Source organism: Nerophis lumbriciformis, linkage group LG21 (genome assembly GCF_033978685.3).
Source record: "Nerophis lumbriciformis linkage group LG21, RoL_Nlum_v2.1, whole genome shotgun sequence".
Taxonomy (NCBI): Eukaryota; Metazoa; Chordata; class Actinopteri; order Syngnathiformes; family Syngnathidae; genus Nerophis; species Nerophis lumbriciformis.
Genome location: NC_084568.2, coordinates 15,214,794 through 15,239,000, shown reverse-complemented (window position 1 = coordinate 15,239,000; position 24,207 = coordinate 15,214,794). Strand labels below are relative to the sequence as shown.

At 37.9% G+C, this 24,207-nt stretch overlaps 1 protein-coding gene across 1 annotated transcript in view; it reads left to right on the top strand.

Moving 5' to 3' along the window:
* The window catches only part of taf2 (TAF2 RNA polymerase II, TATA box binding protein (TBP)-associated factor), a 73,467-nt gene that overhangs the window by 25,878 nt on the left and 23,382 nt on the right, over positions 1 to 24,207 (top strand). The window contains exons 10-18 of the mRNA XM_061982869.2: positions 888 to 987; positions 3,198 to 3,283; positions 3,358 to 3,493; positions 6,032 to 6,186; positions 6,311 to 6,425; positions 11,681 to 11,790; positions 13,907 to 13,972; positions 16,413 to 16,539; positions 18,226 to 18,351. Of these exons, the coding sequence (XP_061838853.1) occupies positions 888 to 987; positions 3,198 to 3,283; positions 3,358 to 3,493; positions 6,032 to 6,186; positions 6,311 to 6,425; positions 11,681 to 11,790; positions 13,907 to 13,972; positions 16,413 to 16,539; positions 18,226 to 18,351 (1,021 nt within the window). The remainder of the gene's footprint in view (positions 1 to 887; positions 988 to 3,197; positions 3,284 to 3,357; positions 3,494 to 6,031; positions 6,187 to 6,310; positions 6,426 to 11,680; positions 11,791 to 13,906; positions 13,973 to 16,412; positions 16,540 to 18,225; positions 18,352 to 24,207) is intronic.

The following is a 24,207-nucleotide window of genomic DNA, read 5'->3' as shown; positions in this document are numbered from 1 at the left end:
CTTTGTGAAAGTCAAAGTATAGTATTTCCCATAGTTGTAGTGGGTATCAGGATTATCTCAGGTAAGCATGTCCAAATTCCAAGCTGCTGTTTTGAGGCATGTTAAAAAAAATAATGCACTTTGTGACATCAATAATACATTTTTCCATAACTTCAGTTGAAGTTGTTCTCTTATTTTGGAAAACCATGTTACATTGTTTAATGCATCCAGCAGGGCATCACAACAAAATTAGGCATAATAATGTGTTAATTCCACGACTGTATATATCAGTATCGGTTGATATCAGAATCGGTAATTAAGAGTTGGACAATATCGGAATATCGGCAAAAAAGCCATTATCGGACATCTTTTCTAATTAGCATTAGCGATTTTACATGACAATTTCAACACATCCAAATGTGTTAATGAAAACTACAACTAAGAAGCATGTTACAATCAAACATTGGCTGTGTAATAAGCACAATACTTACAGTATTAACACTTCTTAGGGCGCAACAAAAAAACTAAACAACACACTGTAAACTATACACTACCGTCATCTAACGTTTTGGACTTGCAACTGTAATTGCAATTTAATGGCATACCTACATACTCAGAAATGTGAGAATGAAACAAGACAAGACAACTGGACAGCAGTTATCATAATCAGCTCTTTTTTGTTGCAATAAAAATGTCAAAAACAAATAATATTTATTAACACACGCTAAAGTACTGGTAATTGGTACCGTAATGGTTCAAATGCTAACGGTACCCATCCCTAATAGCAACAGGATGTGATTGGTTGAATCTGGACTTAATGTAATTATGATGTAATATCACCATCATATATACTAAATGTATGGCTGATGTATTAATAATGTATATTTAACATGATGTTTCATGTGAAGGGCTGATGAGTGGGTGTTGAAGGGAATATCCGGATACATATTTGGCCTGTATCTGAAGAAGACCTTTGGAGTAAATGAGTATCGGCACTGGATCAGAGAGGTACCAATTTTGGATTTGTCACTTAAAATGCAGGGATTGTTTGCTTGTTTTCTTTTTTTGATAATACACAGTCATCATTGAAACCATACTTGTTGTAGTTAAAATGCAGTTGAAGTCATCTTTAAACATAACTATTTTCAATTTCATTGTCATTTTATTTTTATTTCATTCACTTATTAATATCAAATAGGGTTCGGTCATGGGTGTTAAACTAGATTTCACTGAGGGCCACATCACAATTATGGCTTCTCCAAAGGGCCGCTTGTAACAGTAGTAATAAATGAATATGAAAGTGTTAGGATTCACCTTGTGATATTAGTATACAATTGCATATGCATTTGATCATTATATATTTTTCACGTACTCTGTGGACCGGCAGTTCAGTCGTCATGATTTTATCATAGAATTTTTGGTGTTTTTTTACAGCAACTGTAAGTCGAAAAATGATACCACTGTTTTTTTACAATACATTTCTGGCGACAGAGTGACAATTGTTTTTACCGTAAAATCTATTGTTTTTGTTTTAAAGTGTATTGCTGTAAATAGACACCATTGTTTTTTTACGGTAAAATTGAGCAGACAGTTTTTTTTTTACAGTAGAATCGGTGGTTGTTGTTTTTGCGGTAAGTTACTGTAAATAGAAAAACAATACCCCCGGATTTTACGGTTTAATTCTGACAACCGAGCAGCCATGTTTTAAAAATAAAATCTAAAATTTGTTGTAAATTTTACAACGTATAATTTAATTGATAACTTGCTTTCAAATTGTAAGTCAATCAGATATTTATTTTTGTTATTACAAAAAAGTTTGTAGCGTATGATAATATAATATTTGTTACATTATTAGGAAACATGAAACTCATAGTTTATTATTATTATAGATTATAACTACTTCCCAACCTAAATTCATATAAATGTATTTGAGTAGTATGTAGTGTATTTTATTTTAAGAAAATATTTTTGTAATGTATGATAATATATTTATTACAATATTAGGTGATATTGAAAAAAGCATATAGATTTGCATGCAGTGCATGCATTTTTTTTGTCTAAACGGAAAGAACAAATACATTTACCGTATTTTCCAGACTATATAGTGCGCCGGTATATGAGCCGCACCCACTCAATTTTGGAAGAAATGTTTTCCCCATATATTAGTTGCACCGGACTACAGGGCGCAGATACTGTATATATGTTGCAAAATAAGTTATTAACACAAAAATATTTTGTAAATGTTTATTTACATACCTTAATTGTTTCCAAACGGTGCCTGTAACAGGGCAGTAAAATGGATAATCAAACAAAACGGAAGACATCGTCATGGACCCACTAGCTGCGGAAGCTAGCTCTCCAAACAGCTAAACAGACTCAATAACTCCAAAATGGTGAATTTACTGAGGAATTTGTGAAACTGAAACAATACAAAAAGAATGCCGTTGTATGTTGATAATATTAGCACAGACACTCGTAAACGTGGTAGCATATTAGCTAATGCTAACGAGCCTCGGTTGATTACATTGCGATAGCATGTACAAATATGCATGAAAACACTCCTACAGACATCACACATGGGACGGTTTCGTAAGTATAAACAGTTTTAGTTCAATTTTGAAACTTACAAATGTTGCTTGGAATGAAGAATCCATACGAGTCGGAACGCTATGGACGGCTAGAAGACGGACCGGCACTTCTACTTCTGGTTGAAAGCGCTAAAATGATAAGCAATGCAGCACCTGCAGTGAGTGAACTCGTTCAAAAGATGGCGCAATTGCACAAACAATAACACACCATTTAGTGTTGTGGTTTTTTAACTATTTGCATTTTGACCGTCTGCAAAGAAAAATCCCATAACTAGCCACACTGTTTTATAAGCCACTGGGTTCAAAGCGTAGGAACATTGTAGCGGCTTTTAGTCTTGAATTTACGTACCGGTAAGTAAGAAAAGATAAAGTACTTAATTGATGCATGTTATGTCCAGTCTTCTACAAGTTATAATCGTCACTAAGTGGTTACTAAAACAAGGTGAATAATAGGAACAAGCCTGGACATGAACTGCTGCTTCACCACTTTATGTAGCTTGTTATTTATTTTCCTCATCTACAATACCACACATCAGTGTTTTTAACTTCTGTAGAGCAGCTCTGCAAACTACAGACCACATTCGTGGTCAGTGTGTGTGTCTACACTTCCAATGATGTCGTTTGTCACAGGAGCTGAACAAGATCGTGGAATATGAACTGAAGATGGGAGGTGTTCTTTTACACCCAACTTTCAGTGGAGTCAAAGAAAAGGACAAGTAAGACATTGCATTCTACTTCTGCTGCTCACGCGATGACGAATCATGCGACACGCTGCGCCTTCTTTTTCCAGTCCGACGCCCCATCTTCACTTCTCCCTCAAGCACCCACATACCCTCTCATGGGAGTACTACAGGATGTTCCAGTGCAAGGCTCACCTGGTCATGAGGCTCATAGAAAACAGGATCAGCATGGAGTTCATGTTGCAGGTGACATATTCGCACTTTCATGTACATTTCAGACACAAGTCAGCACTTTTCAGTCAACTTTATTTAACACTAACTTGATGGTGATTACTTATTTGGAACGTTTACATTTACACAATTCAACAAGTCTGAAAACGAGTAGGAAGAAGCTTACTTCTCTTGTTTAACATGTTCACATATTATCATTTTCTACATTATCAATGAGAAAGAAAATGTGTCGAACTAATAGTTTTTTCAGTAGCTTATTCAGTCATGAAAAGAATAAATACATGTGTAAAAACTGACAAAGACTTTAGTCATTAAATTAGTTTTTACAAAATATATGTTTAATACGTTGTTTTAAATAATACAGTAAAAACTGTCAGAAAACTTGTGTAAGGAATTATTACAGAATATATGTTAATACCTTGATTAAATAGCAAATAAATACACAAGTAAAACTGTCAGGAACCTTGTATAATCAATAAATGGAATATATATATATAATCGTAATACATTAAATAAAAAACAATGACGAAAAAGACAAGTAAAAAAAACTGTCCTAAACTTTGTATAATCAATCAATAAAATATAAATATAATAATAAAACATAAATATTGGTAATACAATAATTAAATAACAATAACAAACACAGGTAAAACTGTCAGAAACCTTGTATAATCAATCAATAAAATATAGATATAATGGTAATACATTAATTAAATAACAATAAAGAAAAACACAAGTAAAACTGTCAGAAACATTGTATAATCAATAAATAAAATACATATATAATAGCAATCCATTAATTAAATAACAATAAAGAAATATACACAAGTACAAAACTGTCAGAAACCTTGAATAATCAAACAAAAAATGTAAATATAATAGTAATACATTAATTAAATAACAATACAGAAATACAGAAGTAAAAAAAAAACTGTCATAAACTTTGTATAATCAATAAATACAATACAGAAATGATGTTAATAACGTGATTAAATAACAATAAAGAAATACACAAGTAAAACTGTCAGAAACCTTGTATGATCAATAAATAAAACACATAAATAATGTTAATACATTGATTAAATAACATTAAAGAAATACACAAGTAAAAACTGTATAATCAATAAATGAAATATATAAATAATGGTAATACATTAATTAAATAACAACAATAAAGAAATACACAAGTGAAAACTGTCAGAAACCTTGTATAATCAATAAATAAAAAACAGAAATGATTTTAATACATTGATTTAATAACAATAAAGAAATACACAAGTAAAAATGGTCAGGAACCTTGTATAATCAATAAATACAATATAGAAATAAATGGTAATACAATACATAACAATGAAGAAATACACAAGTACAAACAGTCAGAAGTCTTGTATAATCAATAAATAAAATATAGAAATAATGTTAATTCTTTGATTAAATAATATTAAAGGAATATAAAAACTGTCACAAACCTTGAATAATTATACAGACAATATTACAATACATTAATGCAATAATAAATACTTACCAGCCTGTTATAATGAATAAACAAATACAGATTATATGTTAAACAAGACCTTAATTAAGCAATAATATGTGCACATACATGAGTTATAAAAAGCAACAACAGCTTGTCCAAAGTGTTGTACACCAGTACACAGTCATTGGTACTTTAACTTAACTTAACAAATTAAATTTAAAAGCAACTCACCAAAGTGCAATACAATCCTGAAAGTCCAAAGTGACTCGAGTAAGAGTAGAGTCATGCACTAAAAGCAAAAAAAACAAGGAAGCAATCTCAAATCCAGTCGCACTTGTTATAATGAAGTGTATTCACAGCATTCATTCAATAACAATTGTTATTATGAAGTGTATTCACAACATTCATTAAATAACACTTGTTATAATGAAGTGTAATCACAGCATTCATTAAATAACACTTGTTATAGTTAAATATAACACCAATTATTGAGTAACACTTGATATGATGAAGTGTATTCACAACATTCATTAAATAACTCTTGTTATGATGAAGTGTATTCACAGCATTCATTTAATACATCTTATTTTGAAGTGTAACAACAATTATTGAGTAACACTTGTTATAATGAATTGTATTCCCTTCATTTATTAAATAAAACTTGTTATAATGAAGTGTATTCACTTCATTAATTCAATAACTCTTGTTATGATAAAGTGTCTTGACAACATTCATTAAATAGCTTTTGTTATGATGAATTGTATTGACAACATTCATTAAATAACTCTTGCTATGATGAAGTGTATTGACAGCATTCATTCAATAACACTTGTTATGAAGAAGTGTATTCACAACATTCAATAAATAACTCTTGTTATCATAAAGTGTATTCACAACATTCATTAAATAACTCTTGTTATGATGAAGTGCATTCACAGCATTCATTCAATCGATGGATCGTAGGGAATATCAATATATATTTCTGAGTGAAGACGTGCAGAGGAATAGTGTAATGTAGTTCATGTAAAAAAAACATACATAATATGATATAAATTATGTTTGTGTCTTTTCTTTAGGTTTTCAACAAGCTTTTGAGCCTGGCCAGCACAGCATCGTCACAGAGGTACCAGAGTCACATGTGGAGCCAGATGCTTCTTTCTACCCATGCCTTCTTAAAGTCCATCTCCAACGTGTCTGGCAAAGACATTGCTCCACTCATCAAACAATGGGTGTATCCTTCTTTTAAGTATTTTCTATTTGAACTGATTTCAAGAGTCATCGCACTGCAGCTTGGTAGGAAATAAACATGATGTCATTTTCCGTGTGTCACACTTTGAGTCTTAACTGGTCACCAGAGATCAGAGTGCTGTGGTCAAATTCTTCGGCAGCTTTGCGTTCAACAGAAAGAGGAATGTTCTGGAGCTGGAAATCCGGCAAGACTACACATCATCAGGGACTCAGAAATATGTAGTGAGTATTTTAATTATTATTATTGTTTTTTTTAGGAATGACTGTTTCACACCATGCATGAACAAATATGCAGTCAACAAGGCAGTGCTTTGTGATAGAAGACATGGGGATTCAAATTGCTACAGGCACCTTAGTTTCTAGAATATTTAAAGACTTATCTGGAACTGGGGCACTGCCAGGATTTTGCTGTTTTATTGCGATGTAAACCCTCCATCCTCAGTCGCTAGCCCAAGTTTTTTCAGCATCAGTATCACGATAAACCTGCACTGTGCGGTGCATACTGGCCGTCTGTATCACGATAATACATCATGCTGCAGCTACTAATCATCAGTATCATGATAAATCCACATTCTGCAGATACTAGTAATCAGTATCACCGTAATGCTACACCGTGCGGTGCATACTGGCCTGATGATAACGACCCCTTCACTTCACTTCACCCCATTCTTCTATTCTGATGTTTTACTGTAATTTATATGCAGCGCTCATGAAGTACCTGTGAGAGGAATGATTGCCTGAATGTAAATGACACGTCTTTCTTACACACAAATATGGATGTAACCATAAATAGTAATAATGATAGCCGCTGTAAAACTCCTGCTGGTTAGTATTACCGTTTTAGATTGAATTTATAGAAAAACCGTGATTGATAACTGCACTTTGATAAACTCACGGACTGACTGGCGCCAATTCGTTAGCTTAAATGCTAACATGAAAACAAGAGGCATTAACGTCATACCCCATTAAGAAACGGCATGCCACAATCTAAACTTACAGCCGTAGTCAAAAGTGTACATACACTTGTGAAGGACATAATGTCATGGCTGTCTTGTGTTTCCAGTAATTTCTACAACTCTTATTTTTTGTGATAGAGTGATTGGAGCACATACCTGTTTGCCACAAAAAACATTCATGAAGTTTGGTTCTTTTATGAATTTATTATGGGTCTACTGAAAATGTGACCAAATCTGCTGGGTCAAAAGTATACATACAGCAATGTTAATATTTGGTTACATGTCCCTTGGCAATTTTCACTGCAATAAGGCGCTTTTGGTAGCCATCCACAAGCTTCTGCTTGAATTTTTGACCACTCCTCTGGACAAAATCGGTGCAGTTCAGCTAAATGTGTTGGTTTTCTGACATGGACTTGTTTCTTCAGCATTGTCCACACGTTTAAGTCAGGACTTTAGGAAGGCCATTCTGGTATACCTTGCTTCTAGTTCCTATGCTTGTTATCTTTTTTGATTCCTGTGCTAAGTTTGGCCTTAGCTCCCCGTGCAATCGGCACGCGTCTCCTTTGTTTGTACCCTGTGTTATTTATGAGGAATAAATAATTTTTCTTACCTGCATATTGCTTCCGGAGTGTCCGTCTGCATCCTGGGAGAACAACCCACGCCGGAACATGCGACCCAACCGTAACATTTCCTTTGAATACATTGTAAAAACCCTGTCAACCCAAGAGGTACTATGGTTCCGGTGACTGCCATGAACGCAAGCCACAGCTTTCATATGCTGAATGTTTTGTAAAAGCACATAATATCCCAACAATTTTTTTTTCTCAGTTTTGTATAGGTTGTTTGTATCTATGGTAGCTTGTTTGTTTTCAATTGGATGTAAGACATGTCATGTATTGAAACAGCAGGTGGCAGTGGTGAATAGGAGCGGTGCGAGAGCTGTACAGTGGTTTCTATCGACAAATACTCATTGTGGTTCAGGTGAAGGTTTCATCAGAAGAAAGGATGTATGGCGATGGGCCTCAAAGAATATTATTTTAGGAGATACCAAATAATGTGTGGTGTCCTAATCATCCGCGATGTTGCTCCCCCTTTAACTGTCTGGACACAGCTATGACATTCCAATTTGCAACTTTCAGCCGGCGTGTGGAGTAATGTTCCATAGCCCTATTGAGTACCTAATGAAGGCCCTTGGTGTTGATGTTGTACCCTTGTAAGCAGCCCAGCATGCATGAGTGCTGGGCTTTCTTGTAGTCCGTCCAGGCCGTGCACAGCTTGCTCCGTGACTGCCACTGCTTGGTGAATCAGTTTGTGCTTGGCTCCTCTTGTGGCTCCACGTTTATTGTTGCCACCATGGTTGTCATCACTTGCACAAGACCTACACAATACAGGTCAGTTACCTCACGTGCACTTCAAACATGACAGTAAAATATAGAGAAGTCCACTTTAACTGTGCGTGATGAGCTTCAGATTTACTGTATTTTTTTGACTATCAGGCGCACTTTAAGTCCTTTCATTTTCCTAATGTACGTATTAATTCTAGTTGTGCTTACCAACTTCCAAACAATTTTATGTGGTACTAGGTGTAGTAATAAGTGTGACCAGTAAATGGCAGTCACACATGAGCTATATGTGGACTGCAGGTTGAATGAAGCCTTTTCAATAAATGACGCTAGCAAGTACCGTAAGCAAGCAACACCAAAACTTTGATGTTTAATTGAGAATAAAGAACATTACAAGCGGTGCTGAAAAATCTGTCAAAATGTTTTCGTACGATTTTGGTAAGCTACGAAGCCGCACCGCTTCATGGGAGGCGGAGCTTTACGGCTACCGTAGTCAGACGTACTGTGCTTCAACATAGGATATTATTATGGTGTGTGTATAAGGATCCCAAAATGGCACCTATTAGCGTGTTGTATGGCAATATTTTGCAAAACCAACTTTTCCTGCCTTTAGGAACCTGCGGTTGTGTATTTGGGATATGTCCCGAAAATTCCGCATCCGCCATTATAGTCCACGTCGTAGTCAATAAGCGCCTCCTTTTTCCTCTATCCTCTTGTTGTGGGGTATTTATCCTCCACTGTTGCCATTTCTAATATAAAGTAACGTACAGTTCTAACTTATATCTGTCAGTAGACTCGCTATGGAAGCGCTAAAAACCACCGGTACAGCAAAGATGACAGGGAGAAGATGCTGTCGAAGTGGAGCAATGAAAATAATACCGCCCACAAAACGGCGTATCCTGAAGAGACAGCCAGAAAGCGGCTTGAAGATTATCTGTAAAACATAATCTATGCAAAATTTTGAACAAAGAACCACCATTACATGTTATGTAGACCAGTGGTCCCCAACCTTTTTGTAACTGCGGACCGGTCAACGCTTGAAAATTTGTCCCACAGACTGGGGGGGGGCGCTATGGTATTTTATTTTATTTAATTTTTTTACTTTTTTGTCATAAAAAAATACAATCATGTGTGCTTACGGACTGTATCCCTGCAGACTGTATTGATATATAATGTAGGAACCAGAAATATTAATGACAGAAAGAAACAACCCTTTTGTGCGTAAATGGGGGAGGGAGGTTTTTTGGGTTGGTGCACTAATTGTAAGTGTATCTTGTGTTTTTTACGTTGATTTAATGAAAAAAAAAAATATATATATATATTATTATTATTCTATTTTTTTTAAATTTCTTGTGTGGCCCGGTACCAATCGATCCACGGACCTGTACCGGGCAGCGACCCAGTGGTTGGGGACCACTGATGTAGACCACAAGGAAGTGTTTTACATATATTAAAAAAATCATAATATGACCCCTTTAATGCACCTTATAATACGATATGCCTTTTGTATGGAAATTGACCTGAATAGACCCACTGATCGGCAGTGCGCCTTATAATCCGGTGCGCCCTATACTAAAGTTACTAAAGCAATGCTTCTCTAGTCTTTACTGTCATGCTTAGAGACACACTTATGTTATTTGGCGGCACTTTGCCTTCTTGGTGAAATAATAGTACAGTGTTGTTCGAAGTTAGGTCCGTTACAACGCCGTTAGCGATAGCTTGATTTAGGTGGAACGCTACTTTTGAGGTGTTTTTATGTCAACAAGACAGTGTCATAAATGCGGAAGGTTCAATGCAGGAAATATATTTTTTACTAGTGAAAGCAACAAGCAGCACTGCACTAAAATGAACTTGGTATCAAAAAGGGAGAGGCAACATCACACTGTGACACAGCAGACGTTTCCATGCACTAAATTAGTCTGATTTGTCAAATAATTTGTTGTTTTGTATTTTCACACCTATGTGTGAAGTCCAAGAGTCCATGCACTCTCTCTAATGCGACTATTGGTCACACGCCATGTTCTTCCCGTACACTGGGGGTCGCTTAATTTTAGCGCAAATAAAATAATTCCTTTTCCGGTTGACCTATGACGTCACACTCGCCATCTGCGAATCCTTACAAGTTGTTTTAAGTGATGTTCGCTGTAATATTGGCACAGATTACCGTACAAATATTATGTCTCTAAATGCTATGCTGATGTTAAATAGCAGACAGCAACAAGAAATTATCTTAGATTGCACTACGAACATGACGCTACTACCGAAAATGTTCATTGAATGCAAAAACCCTTACTTTTAGAATAGAATAGAATGCCTTTTATTGTCACTATACACAGGTACAATGAGATTATTGGTGCAATACATCTTTAGACAATGTTGACGAGTATTTTAGGTCAAAACATAATAATCGTGTAAATGTATCAATAAGTGCTTTGCGTACATTATGCTTGTGCAAGGTACTTTTGTAAAACCTTTATTCTTTTAGCGCAGTCAGACCAGATGTGGCGCATGGCGCTATTATTGTGAAGGGGGAAGTGGGCTGCGCTCTTCTCAGTATGATGTATAAAGAGGCGACTCACTTGAGGCTGTTTAGGGGGAAAAAGAGCGCATCTCAAGTTGCGACTGCTGTCCTATTTGTACATTGGTCTTACATCGATGATGTCGTTCACAACAACACAAGCAGATGAGATGTGTTGTGGGTGCATGGATTGTTTTTGCTAGCTTCAGCTTCGTAGTTTTGTCATTGTTTATCGACATTGCTTCGGGGATAAATGAGCAGTACCAGACAATATCCCTGATATTCTGTTTTGAACAGCAGATTCCGTTTTACTGGCTAATTATGTTACTCTGTCCGCAATTATGTGAATGTGGAAATCATATCACCTTATTTTTTGTTGAGTTTATTGATTAGGCATACTAGCGTTATGTCAAAGGAAAAGTAGCAAGCTTGGTGAGATCCCAAACTTCTCGTAGACGTACTCGTTTTACCTATGCACTCCTCATCTGTTTCATTATCAAGCTCTGGAATTTGCATGCAGGTTGCGCGGCCCATTAATTGTATTTTTTAAATTATTATATTGTCATAATTCTGAGACACCATAATTGAAATCAAAATTTGATTGATTGACCCGACCTACTGTATCGTCCCAATCAAATGTGTACATGTATCTTTTTCCAGGGTCCCATCAAGGTGACGGTACAGGAGTTGGATGGTTCCTTCAATCATACTTTGCAGATCGAAGAGAACAGCCTCAAACATGATATTCCTTGTCACTCCAAGAGCAGAAGGTGCTGTAAACCTCCACGAAATTTACAGTTGGGCTCATAAATTGACATTACCTGGGAGAACTTGTGATGTCTCCGAGATTAGGAAGGATTTCACTCAGGGTTATTTTTGATCAGACAGTTGTTTGCTCTTGTAAATCATATTTACAACACAAACTACCTAAAATACCTGAATAAAAAAAAAAGTTTGGAATACAAATAAAAAGCCACAAATAACTTCATGTGACGTTCGGGACTCTCTGAAAGAAAGTGTTGTGGTTGCTTCAAGGTACAGCAAGGAGACACACCTAGAAACTTTTGGAACAAAGTTCTTTGGAGTGTTGAGACCAACATTGAACTTTGGTCCACAGACATAAACGGTACATTTGGAGAGAATGTAAAAAAGTACAGTACAACAGTTCTTCTCAGCTCAATGTCATTGACGCTCTTTGGAACATCCCAAACATGCACTTCATGCAAGACAACCCAATAATTTACAGGAAGGAAACACTTCTTTACCAGGAACAATAACAAACTTCACCATAAAGACAGGAGACGGCAACCCAAAATGTTGAAAGAGCCATATTCGAACAAAAATAGAACAAAAAATCTGTTTGGAGCCGCAAAAAAATTACCGTAAATCTTTATATAATAAGGCTTACAATGAAGGCAACACATTATGTTGAAATGTAATATTTATTCTACACATTTTTGCAACATTGGAAAACAATAGTAAAACGGAGGCTTCTCAGAGGATGAGATTACTCCTGGAAATGACTGGCTTAGAATGGCTAAAGGTTTAGATGTATGTGTCCAAGTTAAAGGAAATGGCAGGCTGTCTTCTTCTAATGGATTTATTACAATCTTTGTCAACTGGGTAACGTTTGCTTTGGTCTGGAACAACATGGCGCACAAACAACTATCAGAAATGCAGCCAATATTACATACAGATAATGTGGCGTGAGACATGCAAATATAAATTAAATACACAGAGGACATAAATAAAGGGAAATTAAATTACCGGTAGCTTAAATATACCTACAAACGAGGCATAATGATGTAATATGTACGGTACATACAGCTAGCCTAAATAGCATGTTAGCATTGATTAGCTTGCAGTCATGCACTTACCAAATATGCCTGATTAGAACTCTTCACAAGTCAATAACATCAAGAAAGCTCACCTTTGTGCATTCACGCACAGCATAAAACGTTTGGTGGACAAAATGAGACAAAGAAAGAGTGGCGAAAGTTGTACATGTAAACAAACTGCGGTGCGTTCAAGGTCTGCTAAAATTAGTTGGACAAAACTCAATACTCTCGTAAGTGAAGCATGTTTAATATAAACAGTGGGACTTCGAACAATTAGTGAGGTTTGTGTCTTGTTTTTACTCTTACACAAACCATATTAAAACAAAAAATCTATTTTCCACCCATCTTTTTCCATTTTCATAAATTTTTTAAAAAGCTCTAGGGAGCCACGAGAGCCGCAGGTTGCTAACCCCCGATCTAAGAAAACAAAGTAGCTTCTCCTAGTGGTTAGAGTGTCCGCCCTGAGATCGGTAGGTTGTGAGTTCAAAAACCCCGGCCGAGTCATACCAAAGACTATAAAAATGGGACCCATTACGTCCCTGCTTGGCACTCAGCATCAAGGGTTGGAATTGGGGGTTAAATCACCAAAAATGGTTCCCGGGCGCAGCACCGCTGCTGCCCACTGCTCCCCTCACCTCCCAGGGGGTGATCAAGGGGATGGGTCAAATGCAGAGGACAAAATTTCACCACACCTAGTGTGTGTGTGACAATCATTGGGACTTTAACTTTTAACTTTTAACTTTAGCACAAAATACTTCAAGCAGTTATTGATGTTAAAGAGGACTACATACAGTAATAAAAATAGGCTATGTTATAATTATGATTTAAAAGAGCAAATACAATTATTTGATGATAAATGTATTTACCAGACCACTAACAATGAGTGAAGAGAGGATTTTGTAATATTCATGTACTCTGGGAAATGTCCACATTCTGCCATGGTGTATAAACATATCAGCACAACTGCTCATTATATGTACCGGTAGATCGATTAGAAATCATACAACATTGATTTTGGAAACATATTGTTTATTTTTGTCCTCCCCAGGAATAAGAAAAAGAAGATTCCTTTAATGAATGGAGAAGAAGTGGACATGGATTTATCAGCCATGGAGTAAGTGATGATTTGCGGTGATCCTGTTCAGTAGACAAATGGCAGATTTCATCCTGCACTATCACAGGGTAATATCACTAGGGATGGGTACCGTTCACATTTGAACCGATAGTGTACCATATCTTGGTACCTGGTAATCGATAGAGATACTCATTTTCGGTGCTTTTGTGTGTTGATAAATATTAATTGATTTTGATAGTAAAATCACATTTTTTGTTACAACATTTGAATTTGAGCAGATAATAACTGCTGTCCATTTGTTATATCTTGTTTTATTATCACATTTCTGAGTCTCGTCTACAGTTGCAAGTCCAAGACTTTAGATGGCAGCGATGTATAGTTTATGGTGTGTTGGTTCGTTAATGTACGGTAGTCTTTGCTGTCTAGTCTTACTTGCGCCCTAAAAAGTGCTAATACTGTAAGAATTTTACTTATCACACACCAGCTGTTGGATTGTAACGTGGATCTTAGTTGTAGTTTTCATTAACACATTCTCAGGTGTTGAAATATATATATATATTAGCATCAAGCTAGCACATTTTTGGAAAAAGTGGAGAGTTGGAGTGATCGCCAAGTGCCGAAGTGCAAAACATCGGCTGAGTCGGCAACCCGGCGTGACATCACGCGCAACCCATGTACCATAACAAGGCACTATTGGATTTTACGTGTATCGGTGCCTGGTAGGACCAGGGGGATTTGGTCGGTGCCAAAAAAGTAGTGAATTCGATACCCATCCCTAAATATCACGTCTGGTAATCTGATGTTTTTAATTAAAATTTTACCGCAGGGGGTGAGAAAGAGATACAAAGACAAGATAGTCAGGGTATCCGTGGGGTCTTAAAAAGTCTTAATAATTTGAATTTAAGGCTTTAAAATGTCTAAAATCTTATAAAAGGTCATACATAGGATTTTGAAAGGTCTTAAAAATGTATCAACATTACTTTTATTCAAAACATGCATAAACTTCAGTCTTGCTTATAAACGGCGTGGCGCAGTGGAAGAATGGCCGTGCGCGACCCGAGGGTCCCTGGTTCAATCCCCACCTAGTACCAACCTCGTCATGTCCGGTGTGTCCTGAGCAAGACACTTAACCCTTGCTCCTGATGGGTGCTGGTTAGCGCCTTGCATGGCAGCTCCCTCCATCAGTGTGTGAATGTGTGTGTGAATGGGTAAATGTGGAAGTAGTGTCAAAGCACTTTGAGTACCTTGAAGGTAGAAAAGCGCTATACAAGTATAACCCATTTATCATTTATTTATAAATGTTTCGAGTTTCAGGACACTATAACAGAACTACGAAACGGAACTAAAATACGCTACCTTTGCTGCCCGGTCCAAATTTATTGAGCACCACCGACTAGTGTGCTGTGCGCGTGCAGCGGTGTGTCGTTAGAGCGTAGCATAGCAGCAGAGAAAACTTAACGAAAGTCCACAGCAAAGCCGAATTACATGCATAAAATGGGTAAGTGCAAGTTCAACAATTTGTGGCTCCAGAACGATCAATTTAATGCGTGCTTGAAGCCGGTGGATGGAAACTTATGAAGTGCTTCACGTCATCCTCCATCTTGTAAACACTGCAGTGGAAGTCAGCTTCTACAGCAAGCGAGTCAAAGCTCATCGTACCTTCTTTTTGTTCTTTAAACTTTTTTTGTAGCGGATTTTATTTCGTTACATCCTCAAAAGATATCCTTCAATTACTTCTATTGTCATCTGCTGCGATATGAAAAATTACATCAAATAGACTTGACCTCGAATATAAGATGTCAGGTTCAAACACTGATGACATCTATTAAACAGACAAAGAAGAAAGGAATTAAACAGAGACAGAATTAAATGTGGCTCAATTGAGGAGAAACGTCTGGGCTGTACTCTTGTACAGTGTCCCACCACGCTCTGAAGAAAGATTGTACGCCTCCTCTTTTATTTGGACTTTCCCTGATTACATGGCAACAGCGGTTTCTAAAGGAAGGGGGTCATAAACAGCCGCTGCCTTTGGTCACAAAACAGTTCAAAGAAAAGGTCATAAACAGCCGTTGCCCTCGGTCACAAAACAGTTCAAAGAAAAGGTGCCTGGAGGGGGGTCAGGCCCTGCCTCCTCTCCGCTTTGTAGATCTCGGGTCAAGACAAAATCTTCCTGTGGATTACAATACATCAAAGAAACCGACACCCTCATGTCGCTCCCCATCCTACACAGTGGAGTTTTACAAGCCTTTTGCTTGGTAGGATCAAAGACAGCTTTTGTCCTCTCGCCGGGAACTCATGGCCACACAAAGTTTTGTGATAACTTAGATACAATTATTGTGACATAATCGTTTATAGGATATTTGTTCCAAATGTAGAATAAGTACATATATTCAATAAAATAATACAAACTTTGTGACTGCCCAAAGACTGATTTATGGCTTTTCGTGTCATGTATTCCTACTTTGTATTTATTGTGCAGTGCCGACTCTCCTCTTCTATGGATCCGCATCGACCCAGACATGTCCATCCTGCGCAAGGTAGAACTGGAGCAAGCCGACTTTATGTGGCAGTACCAGTTACGATATGAAAGGGACGTAGTTGCACAGGTAAGATCCCCCCCAGCCCAATTTTAGTAAACAGGGCAGTGCCACATAATGTATACCAATTACCGGTATTTTTTCAGACCAATTCTTATTGGATCGGTCCAGGAAGACCGATAAGATTCTGGACAAATGATCAGTGTTTTTTTTTTTTATCCAAATGATCGTCGTAATTATGACACGCGGTCACATTTAGCTTAAGTGCTTCTGCCATGGTGAAAAAAAGACATAGGTAGATTAGAAAATGGGACCCATTACCTCCCTGCTTGACACACAGCATCAAGGAATTGAGGGTTGAATCACCAAATATTGATTCCCGGGCGCGGCCACCGCTGCTGCTCACTGCTCCTGCTCACTTCTCCCCTCACCTCCCAGGGGGTGATCAAGGGTGATGGGTCAAATGCAGAGGATAATTTCACCACACCTAGTGTGTGTGTGACAATCATTGGTACATTAACTTTTTTTTTACTTTTAATAATCAGCTTGGAATAATCACAAATAAGGAAGCAACACTCTGCAAAAGTTTGTAACAACATTTCCTCCTCAAAAGTCCCCCAAAGTCACACACGCTAATAAGAAGTGTGAGTGTCATTTTGATGGTAACACGCTTTACTCACGACCACCACTACCGCGCTTCATCAACTGTCACCAAAGTGATATTAATCAAATCAAATCAAAAAAGTGAAAAATGCAAGTAATCACTGGGTCTTTTTAGTTATATAGTACACAGACACACATCGGTGGTTGTCAACACTCAGTATGTCTTCTGGTTCATCACTCAAATATGTCAGTGTACAACAGAAACACAAATAACGGTTCTTATTTTTACAAAATGCACACCAACCTAACATGCTAATTGATTTATTTATATTTGTGATTCTCGTACTGGTACACAGGCTCTATCTAGAACTATTTTCTGCAGGTTTAGTGCCAGGAAGTTACAGCTGTGCTCTAAAGGGTGAGCGCGGCTGAGCTGGTGTGGTATTACAGTTCTTGGTGGGGACGAGCGCCTTGCATCATTTACAGACCACATTGGTCTGACTACGGTCCGTTTGAAAAAATCCTTCTATACTGTCGAGGGGACTTTTCCTGTTTTGTCCACAATTTCTTCATATTTACTTTCTCTTCGCACTCCATGCATAGAATCAATTGCGAGACAACAAGATGGCGGAACCAAACTTGATAGTTGGTACTGTTACCTGATTGGCTGTAAGCGTGTCACTCCTACTGATCAGTAATTACTTGCGAGTGCCTTTGTTAATTCAACTAACCTTGATTCGTAGCTTAAAGTTTCTTTGGACAAAGAAAAAAAAATGTAACCTTATATATCAAATGCATTTTATATTGATATTGATAGTCTGTTGCGATATATATTAATAGTTTTATCGCCTAGCCCTAGATTTAACGATTATTTGTGCAGCCCTAATAGTGAGCATTATGGTCTATTTTTTTATGTCAGACTCAATTACACATTAGAAAAATAAAGTTACTTGGTCTTTGATAACAGAGTGAGACATTTCACCTTTGATATCCTCCTTGCAGGCACAGTAGAGTGAAGGGTGGCGGCTGTCATTATTGAGTACTTTTACTGGCATATAAGACGACGCCAAGATTTGATCAATTGACATTTCCATCTCTTTCTTGCAACAAAGGTGTATCATTCAGTAATGTTTGATGTTTTCTGTTCAATAGGAAGAGGCCATATTTGCTCTTGAAAGTTTCCCAACTCCTGCCTCCAGACTTGCTCTGACTGACATCCTTGAACAAGAACAGTGTTTCTACAAAGTCCGCATCCAAGCCTGCTTCTGTCTGGCCAAGGTATGGAATGCATCAGTCTTTTTCTCCTCCATATGCAGTTTTTTTTCCAACATATACTCTTATTATTTTAACATGGCCAACACAGTATTATATCTCATCTGTTTTTCCATTAGCTAGACATATTTGTTAGATTGAATACAATTTTGCATGATTGAAATATACATACAGTATTTAGGGATGTATTTATATGAAAATATAATATCACGGTTGTCACCAAAATGATCATAGTTATCATTAGTATCCCGGTATTGTTAAATGTGCACAAAAAGTACTCATACACATGTTTTTAAATACATATACTTTCTTGGCAGAAGAAATGTTTTTATGTAGGAGCCATACTTATTGAGTGTTTAAATATGTTTATCTTCTTCCGTTTTCATTTGTAAAAGTTTTTTTTTAACAATAAAGAAAAAATGTGTGTTGGGTGCGTCACACTGGGCTTATGTGATGTCACACAAATTCACTTCCTGTTGTCATATTGCGTCGAGTACCAAGCAATCTCTGTGCCCATGAGAGCACAGCCTGTCTGTTCAATTGAACCGGGCTCCGGCGTACTTATTCGCGTTATTTGCATCAGTCGACAGTGTGCAAACGTTGTGTAGAATAAAAACAAAAAACTATTTATCGGTGCAGACATGTTTTGCTTAATTGTGGGGACAGAAAAGCAGGACCAAATGAGCAACCACACATTGAAAAACAAGTCCAGGAATACACAACAGTGACTCATGAACTTTTGCAAGCGACTTTAGAAAAAAGTTACTTGCACTTAATTAAATACATGGCCTAGTGGTTAGAGTGTCCGCCCTGAGATCGGTAGGTTGTGAGTTCAAACCCCGGCCGAGTCATACCAAAGACTATAACAATGCTGCTGCTCACTGCTCCCCTCACAGCCCAAGGGGTGATCAAGGGTGATGGGTCAAATGCAGAGAATAATTTTGCCACACCTAGTGTGTGTGACAATCATTGGTACTTTAACCTCAGAACCCCATCATCATAAACACAGAAACAGTTAAAACAGTTGACACTTTTAGACTTAGACAAACGTTTTTTTTAAATACCTGGGCGTAACCTTGGACAATAAACTCACTTTTGATCAGCACACCATGGACATTCAAAAAAGAAGTCAACAAAGACTGTCAGCCATCCGAAAACTTAAAGGACAATACGTTGCACCTCATCTCCTGTTATTACTTTATCAAAGCATTGTTCAACCTATCCTTATGTACTGTTCCACATGTTTTTTCACCATGCTTTCTGTAACCAACCGGACCAAACTCACACGCATTACAAACATAGCAGCTAAAATCATCGGCCTACCCACACCCAACATTTCAGATTTAAACCACTGGTCCATCACTTGACTGGCAAAAACGATAGTCCAGGATATCAGTCACCCACTACACCAATACATAATCCCACTACCATCAGGGCGCAAGTAGAGAACCATCAAATTCCAGAGGGCCCGCCTCAGGAAAAGCCTGATCCCTCGACCATTGCAGACCTTGTACCTTTATGCAGTGGTCCCCAACCACCGGGCCGCGGCCCGGTACTGGTCCGTGGATCGATTGGTACCGGGCCGCACAAATAAAAATAAATAAATAAATACATTTATTAAATCAACATAAAAAACACAAGATACACTTACAAATAGTGCACCAACCCAAAAAACCTCCCTCCCCCATTGACACTCATTCGCACAAAAGGGTTGTCTCCTTCTGTTATTAATATTTCTGGTTCCTACATTATATATCAATATAGATCAATACAGTCTGCAGGAATACAGTCCGTAAGCACACATGATTGTATTTTTATATGACAAAATAAAAAATAAAAAAGACACCCAGCAGCACAGTGATCAAAGTATTTAAAAGTAATATTGGGTTTGTTTTTTCTGAGAAACCGGCTTATGAAAAGAGGCTGGGCACCCTCTCTCCATCTCGAACACATAAGGGATAAAATGGAAATTCTGAAATTCTTCACCGCTGTATAAACTGACTCCGGTGACGAAGTATATACAAGTTTGGTTTCGACAGTGGCAACCCCTTACTCAAATCTCTTGCCTATTGTGGATATATTTCACCAATTTAACTTATTTTTTCCAGTTTGCAAGCCTTTGGAAATGGGTGCAGTTTTGTACAGTCCATTTTTAATCCAGTTTGTGTCTCTATGACATTAACGCGCATAGAGTTCAGCCATGTAAACAAAACCTGGGTCCAGCAACAATGGCTACACGGCACACACAGTGCACTGCAAAATCACTAGCCCGATAATGAACACCTCCGTTTTGGCAGCATTGAGCTGAAGAGTATCACTATTTACAAACCCTGTTTCCATATGAGTTGGGAAATTGTGTTAGATGTAAATATAAACGGAATACAATGATTTGCAAATCCTTTTCAACCCATATTCAATTGAATGCACTAGACAACATATTTGATGTTCAAACTCATAAACTTTTTTTTTTTTTTTTGCAAATAATAATTAACTTAGAATTTCATGGCTGCAACACGCGCCAAAGTAGTTGGGAAAGGGCATGTTCACCACTGTGTTACATCACCTTTTCTTTTAACAACACTCAATAAACGATTGGCAACTGAGGAAACTAATTGTTGAAGCTTTGATAGTGGAATTCTTTCCCATTCTTGTTTTATGTAGAGCTTCAGTCGTTCAACAGTCCGGGGTCTACGCTGTTGTATTTTACGCTTCATAATGCGCCACACATTTTCGATGGGAGACAGGTCTGGACTGCAGGCGGGCCAGGAAAGTACCCGCACTTTTTTTTTACGAAGCCATGCTGTTGTAACACGTGCTGAATGTGGCTTGGCATTGTCTTGCTGAAATAAGCAGGGGCGTCCATGAAAAAGACGGCGCTTAGATGGCAGCGTATGTTGTTCCAAAACCTGTATGTACCTTTCAGCATTAATGGTGCCTTCACAGATGTGTAAGTTACCCATGCCTTGGGCACTAATGCACCCCCATACCATCACAGATGCTGGCTTTTGAACTTTGCGTCGATAACAGTCTGGATGGTTCGCTTCCCCTTTGGTCCGGATGACACGATGTTGAAAATTTCCAAAAACAATTTGAAATGTGGATTCGTCAGACTACAGAACACTTTTCCACTTTGCATGAGTCCATCTTAGATGATCTCGGGCCCAGAGAAGCCGGCGGCGTTTCTGGATGTTGTTGATAAATGGCTTTCGTTTTGCATAGTAGAGCTTTAACTTGCACTTACAGATGTAGCGACGAACTGTATTTAGTGACAGTGGTTTTCTGAAGTGTTCCTGAGCCCATGTGGTGATATATCCTTTAGAGATTGATGTCGGTTTTTGATACAGTGCCGTCTGAGGGATCGAAGGTCACGGTCATTCAATGTTGGTTTCCAGCCATGCCGCTTAGTGGAGTGATTTCTCCAGATTCTCTGAACCTTTTGATGATATTATGGACCGTAGATGTTGAAATCCCTAAATTTCTTGCAATTGCACTTTGAGAAACGTTGTTCTTAAACTGTTTGACTATTTGCTCACACAGTTGTGGACAAAGGGGTGTACCTCGCCCCACCCTTTCTTGTGAAAGACTGAGCATTTTTTGGGAAGCTGTTTTTATACACAATCATGGCACCCACCTGTTCCCAATTAGCCTGCACACCTGTGGGATGTTCCAAATAAGTGTTTGATGAGCATTCCTCAACTTTATCAGTATTTATTGCCACCTTTCCCAACTTCTTTGTCACGTGTTGCTGGCATCAAATTCTAAAGTTAATGATTATTTGCAAAAAAAAAAAATGTTTATCAGTTTGAACATCAAATATGTTGTCTTTGTAGCATATTCAACTGAATATGGGTTGAAAATGATTTGCAAATCATTGTATTCCGTTTATATTTACATCTAACACAAGTTCCCAACTCGTATGGAAACGGGGTTTGTACTAGCCATCAAGCCTTTAACTTCAGTCAGACAATACTTAAGTGTATAATTTTCGCGTCATATCAGGGTTAACCCAGAAATATAATTAATATTTGGTGTGAGATACCTTCAAAATTTCTAATGGCATTCCTGAATGGAAGCATGCATAGAGGATGGGCCCCAAAACCGAACTTTGGGGCACCCGACACGAGAGGGGGGACAACCTCTGACTTTTGAGGGGCAACAGCCACAGAGGAAAATCCATCTGCCAAATATGATTTAAACCTTTTGGAGGGCGGTTACTAAAAAGCCCACCAGGTCCGTCAGCTGGTCTACAAGGATGAAATGATCAACAGTGTCAAAGGCTGCGCTGAGATGGAGCAGAACCATTGACTGACATTTACCAGCATCGCAGGCAATCATGATGTCATTGGAGACCCTGAGAAGAGCTGTTTCTGTGCAATGGAACTGACGATAACCGGACTGAAATGTATCAAACATATTGTGTCGGTTTAAAGCAGAGACTTTTGCCACAACTTTTTCCAAAAGTTTGGACATAAAGGGCAGCTTGGAGATGAGCAGAGAGTTGCTAAGAAAAGGTGGTCCAAACTATGGCCTGTGGGCCAATTGCGGCCCACCGGCGTCTTCAGTTTGGACAAGTTCAAGTTGGCACAAGTTCAACAAACATTCACATATTGAATTTAAATATCTGGCTGTTTGATAGGTGCTTATTTGTCGCCATCATGTGGACAACGTGAGTGACTCAGGCCAGTCACCATGAAGTGAACTATAGATTCTAGAGTTTACATGCACAGCAATTACTTATATAACCCAAACAATCTACCCTAGTCATGGTAAAGCGCTTTTCTACCTTCAAAGCGCTTTGACACTATTTCCACATTCACACACTGATGGCAGGAGCTGCCATGCTAGGCGCTAACAGACGTGACTAGTGTGGTAGAAGCCGGGGATTGAACCAGGAATCCCCAGGTTGCTGGCACGGCCACTCACAACCGCGCCACGCCATGTCATGTCATGGCTCACTGAACTTTGTGGATATTATAAAAGACAGCCAACCACCATAAAAAAATCTAAATTACACCCATGCATGATGCGAGAAATGCAAAACTCTCTCCACACTTACCCTTGTTTGACGCATTTTAGCTGCTTGATACTTCTAAAACTTTAGGAGGTCTTCAAGAAGGTAAACAAGGTAGGACTTGAACTTTCACATTCTCTTATTATTCGATTCTAATAATTATTAATTATATATCCATTATATTATTATACGTACACATATATGTATAGGATATATATATATATATATATATATATATATATATGTATGTATCAGTGACGTGCGGTGAGGTTCATGGCTGGTGAGGCACTGACTTCATCACAGTCAGATTTACAAACATATGAACCCTAAAGAGTATCTTATTCACCATTTGATTGGCAGCAGTTAACGGGTTATGTTTAAAAGCTCATACCAGCATTCTTCCCTGCTTGGCACTCAGCATCAAGGGTTGGAATTGGGGGTTAAATCACCAAAAATGATTCCCGGGCGCGGCGCCTCTGCTGCCCACTGCTCCCCTCACCTCCCAGGGGGTGAACAAGGGGATGGGTCAAATACAGACGGACAAATTTCATTACACCTAGTGTGTGTGTGACAATCATTGGTACTTTAACTTAACTTTAACTTTACACATACAAACTGTAGCACACAAAAAAGCACATTTAATAAAAAAAACTTTATTATGGTCTTACCTTTACTTACAAATTAAGTCCATGCGCCGCAACTAAAGCCCTCACTTAAACTTTCCTCGTGCAAGATTTAATCTATTTAAAAAAGTGTAACCGAGGGTTTATAAATGTCGCCTATACTGTATGAAACTACAAAATAACAAACACGGAGGCTCCAGTTTACACGAGGACCACTTTGTTTACCTT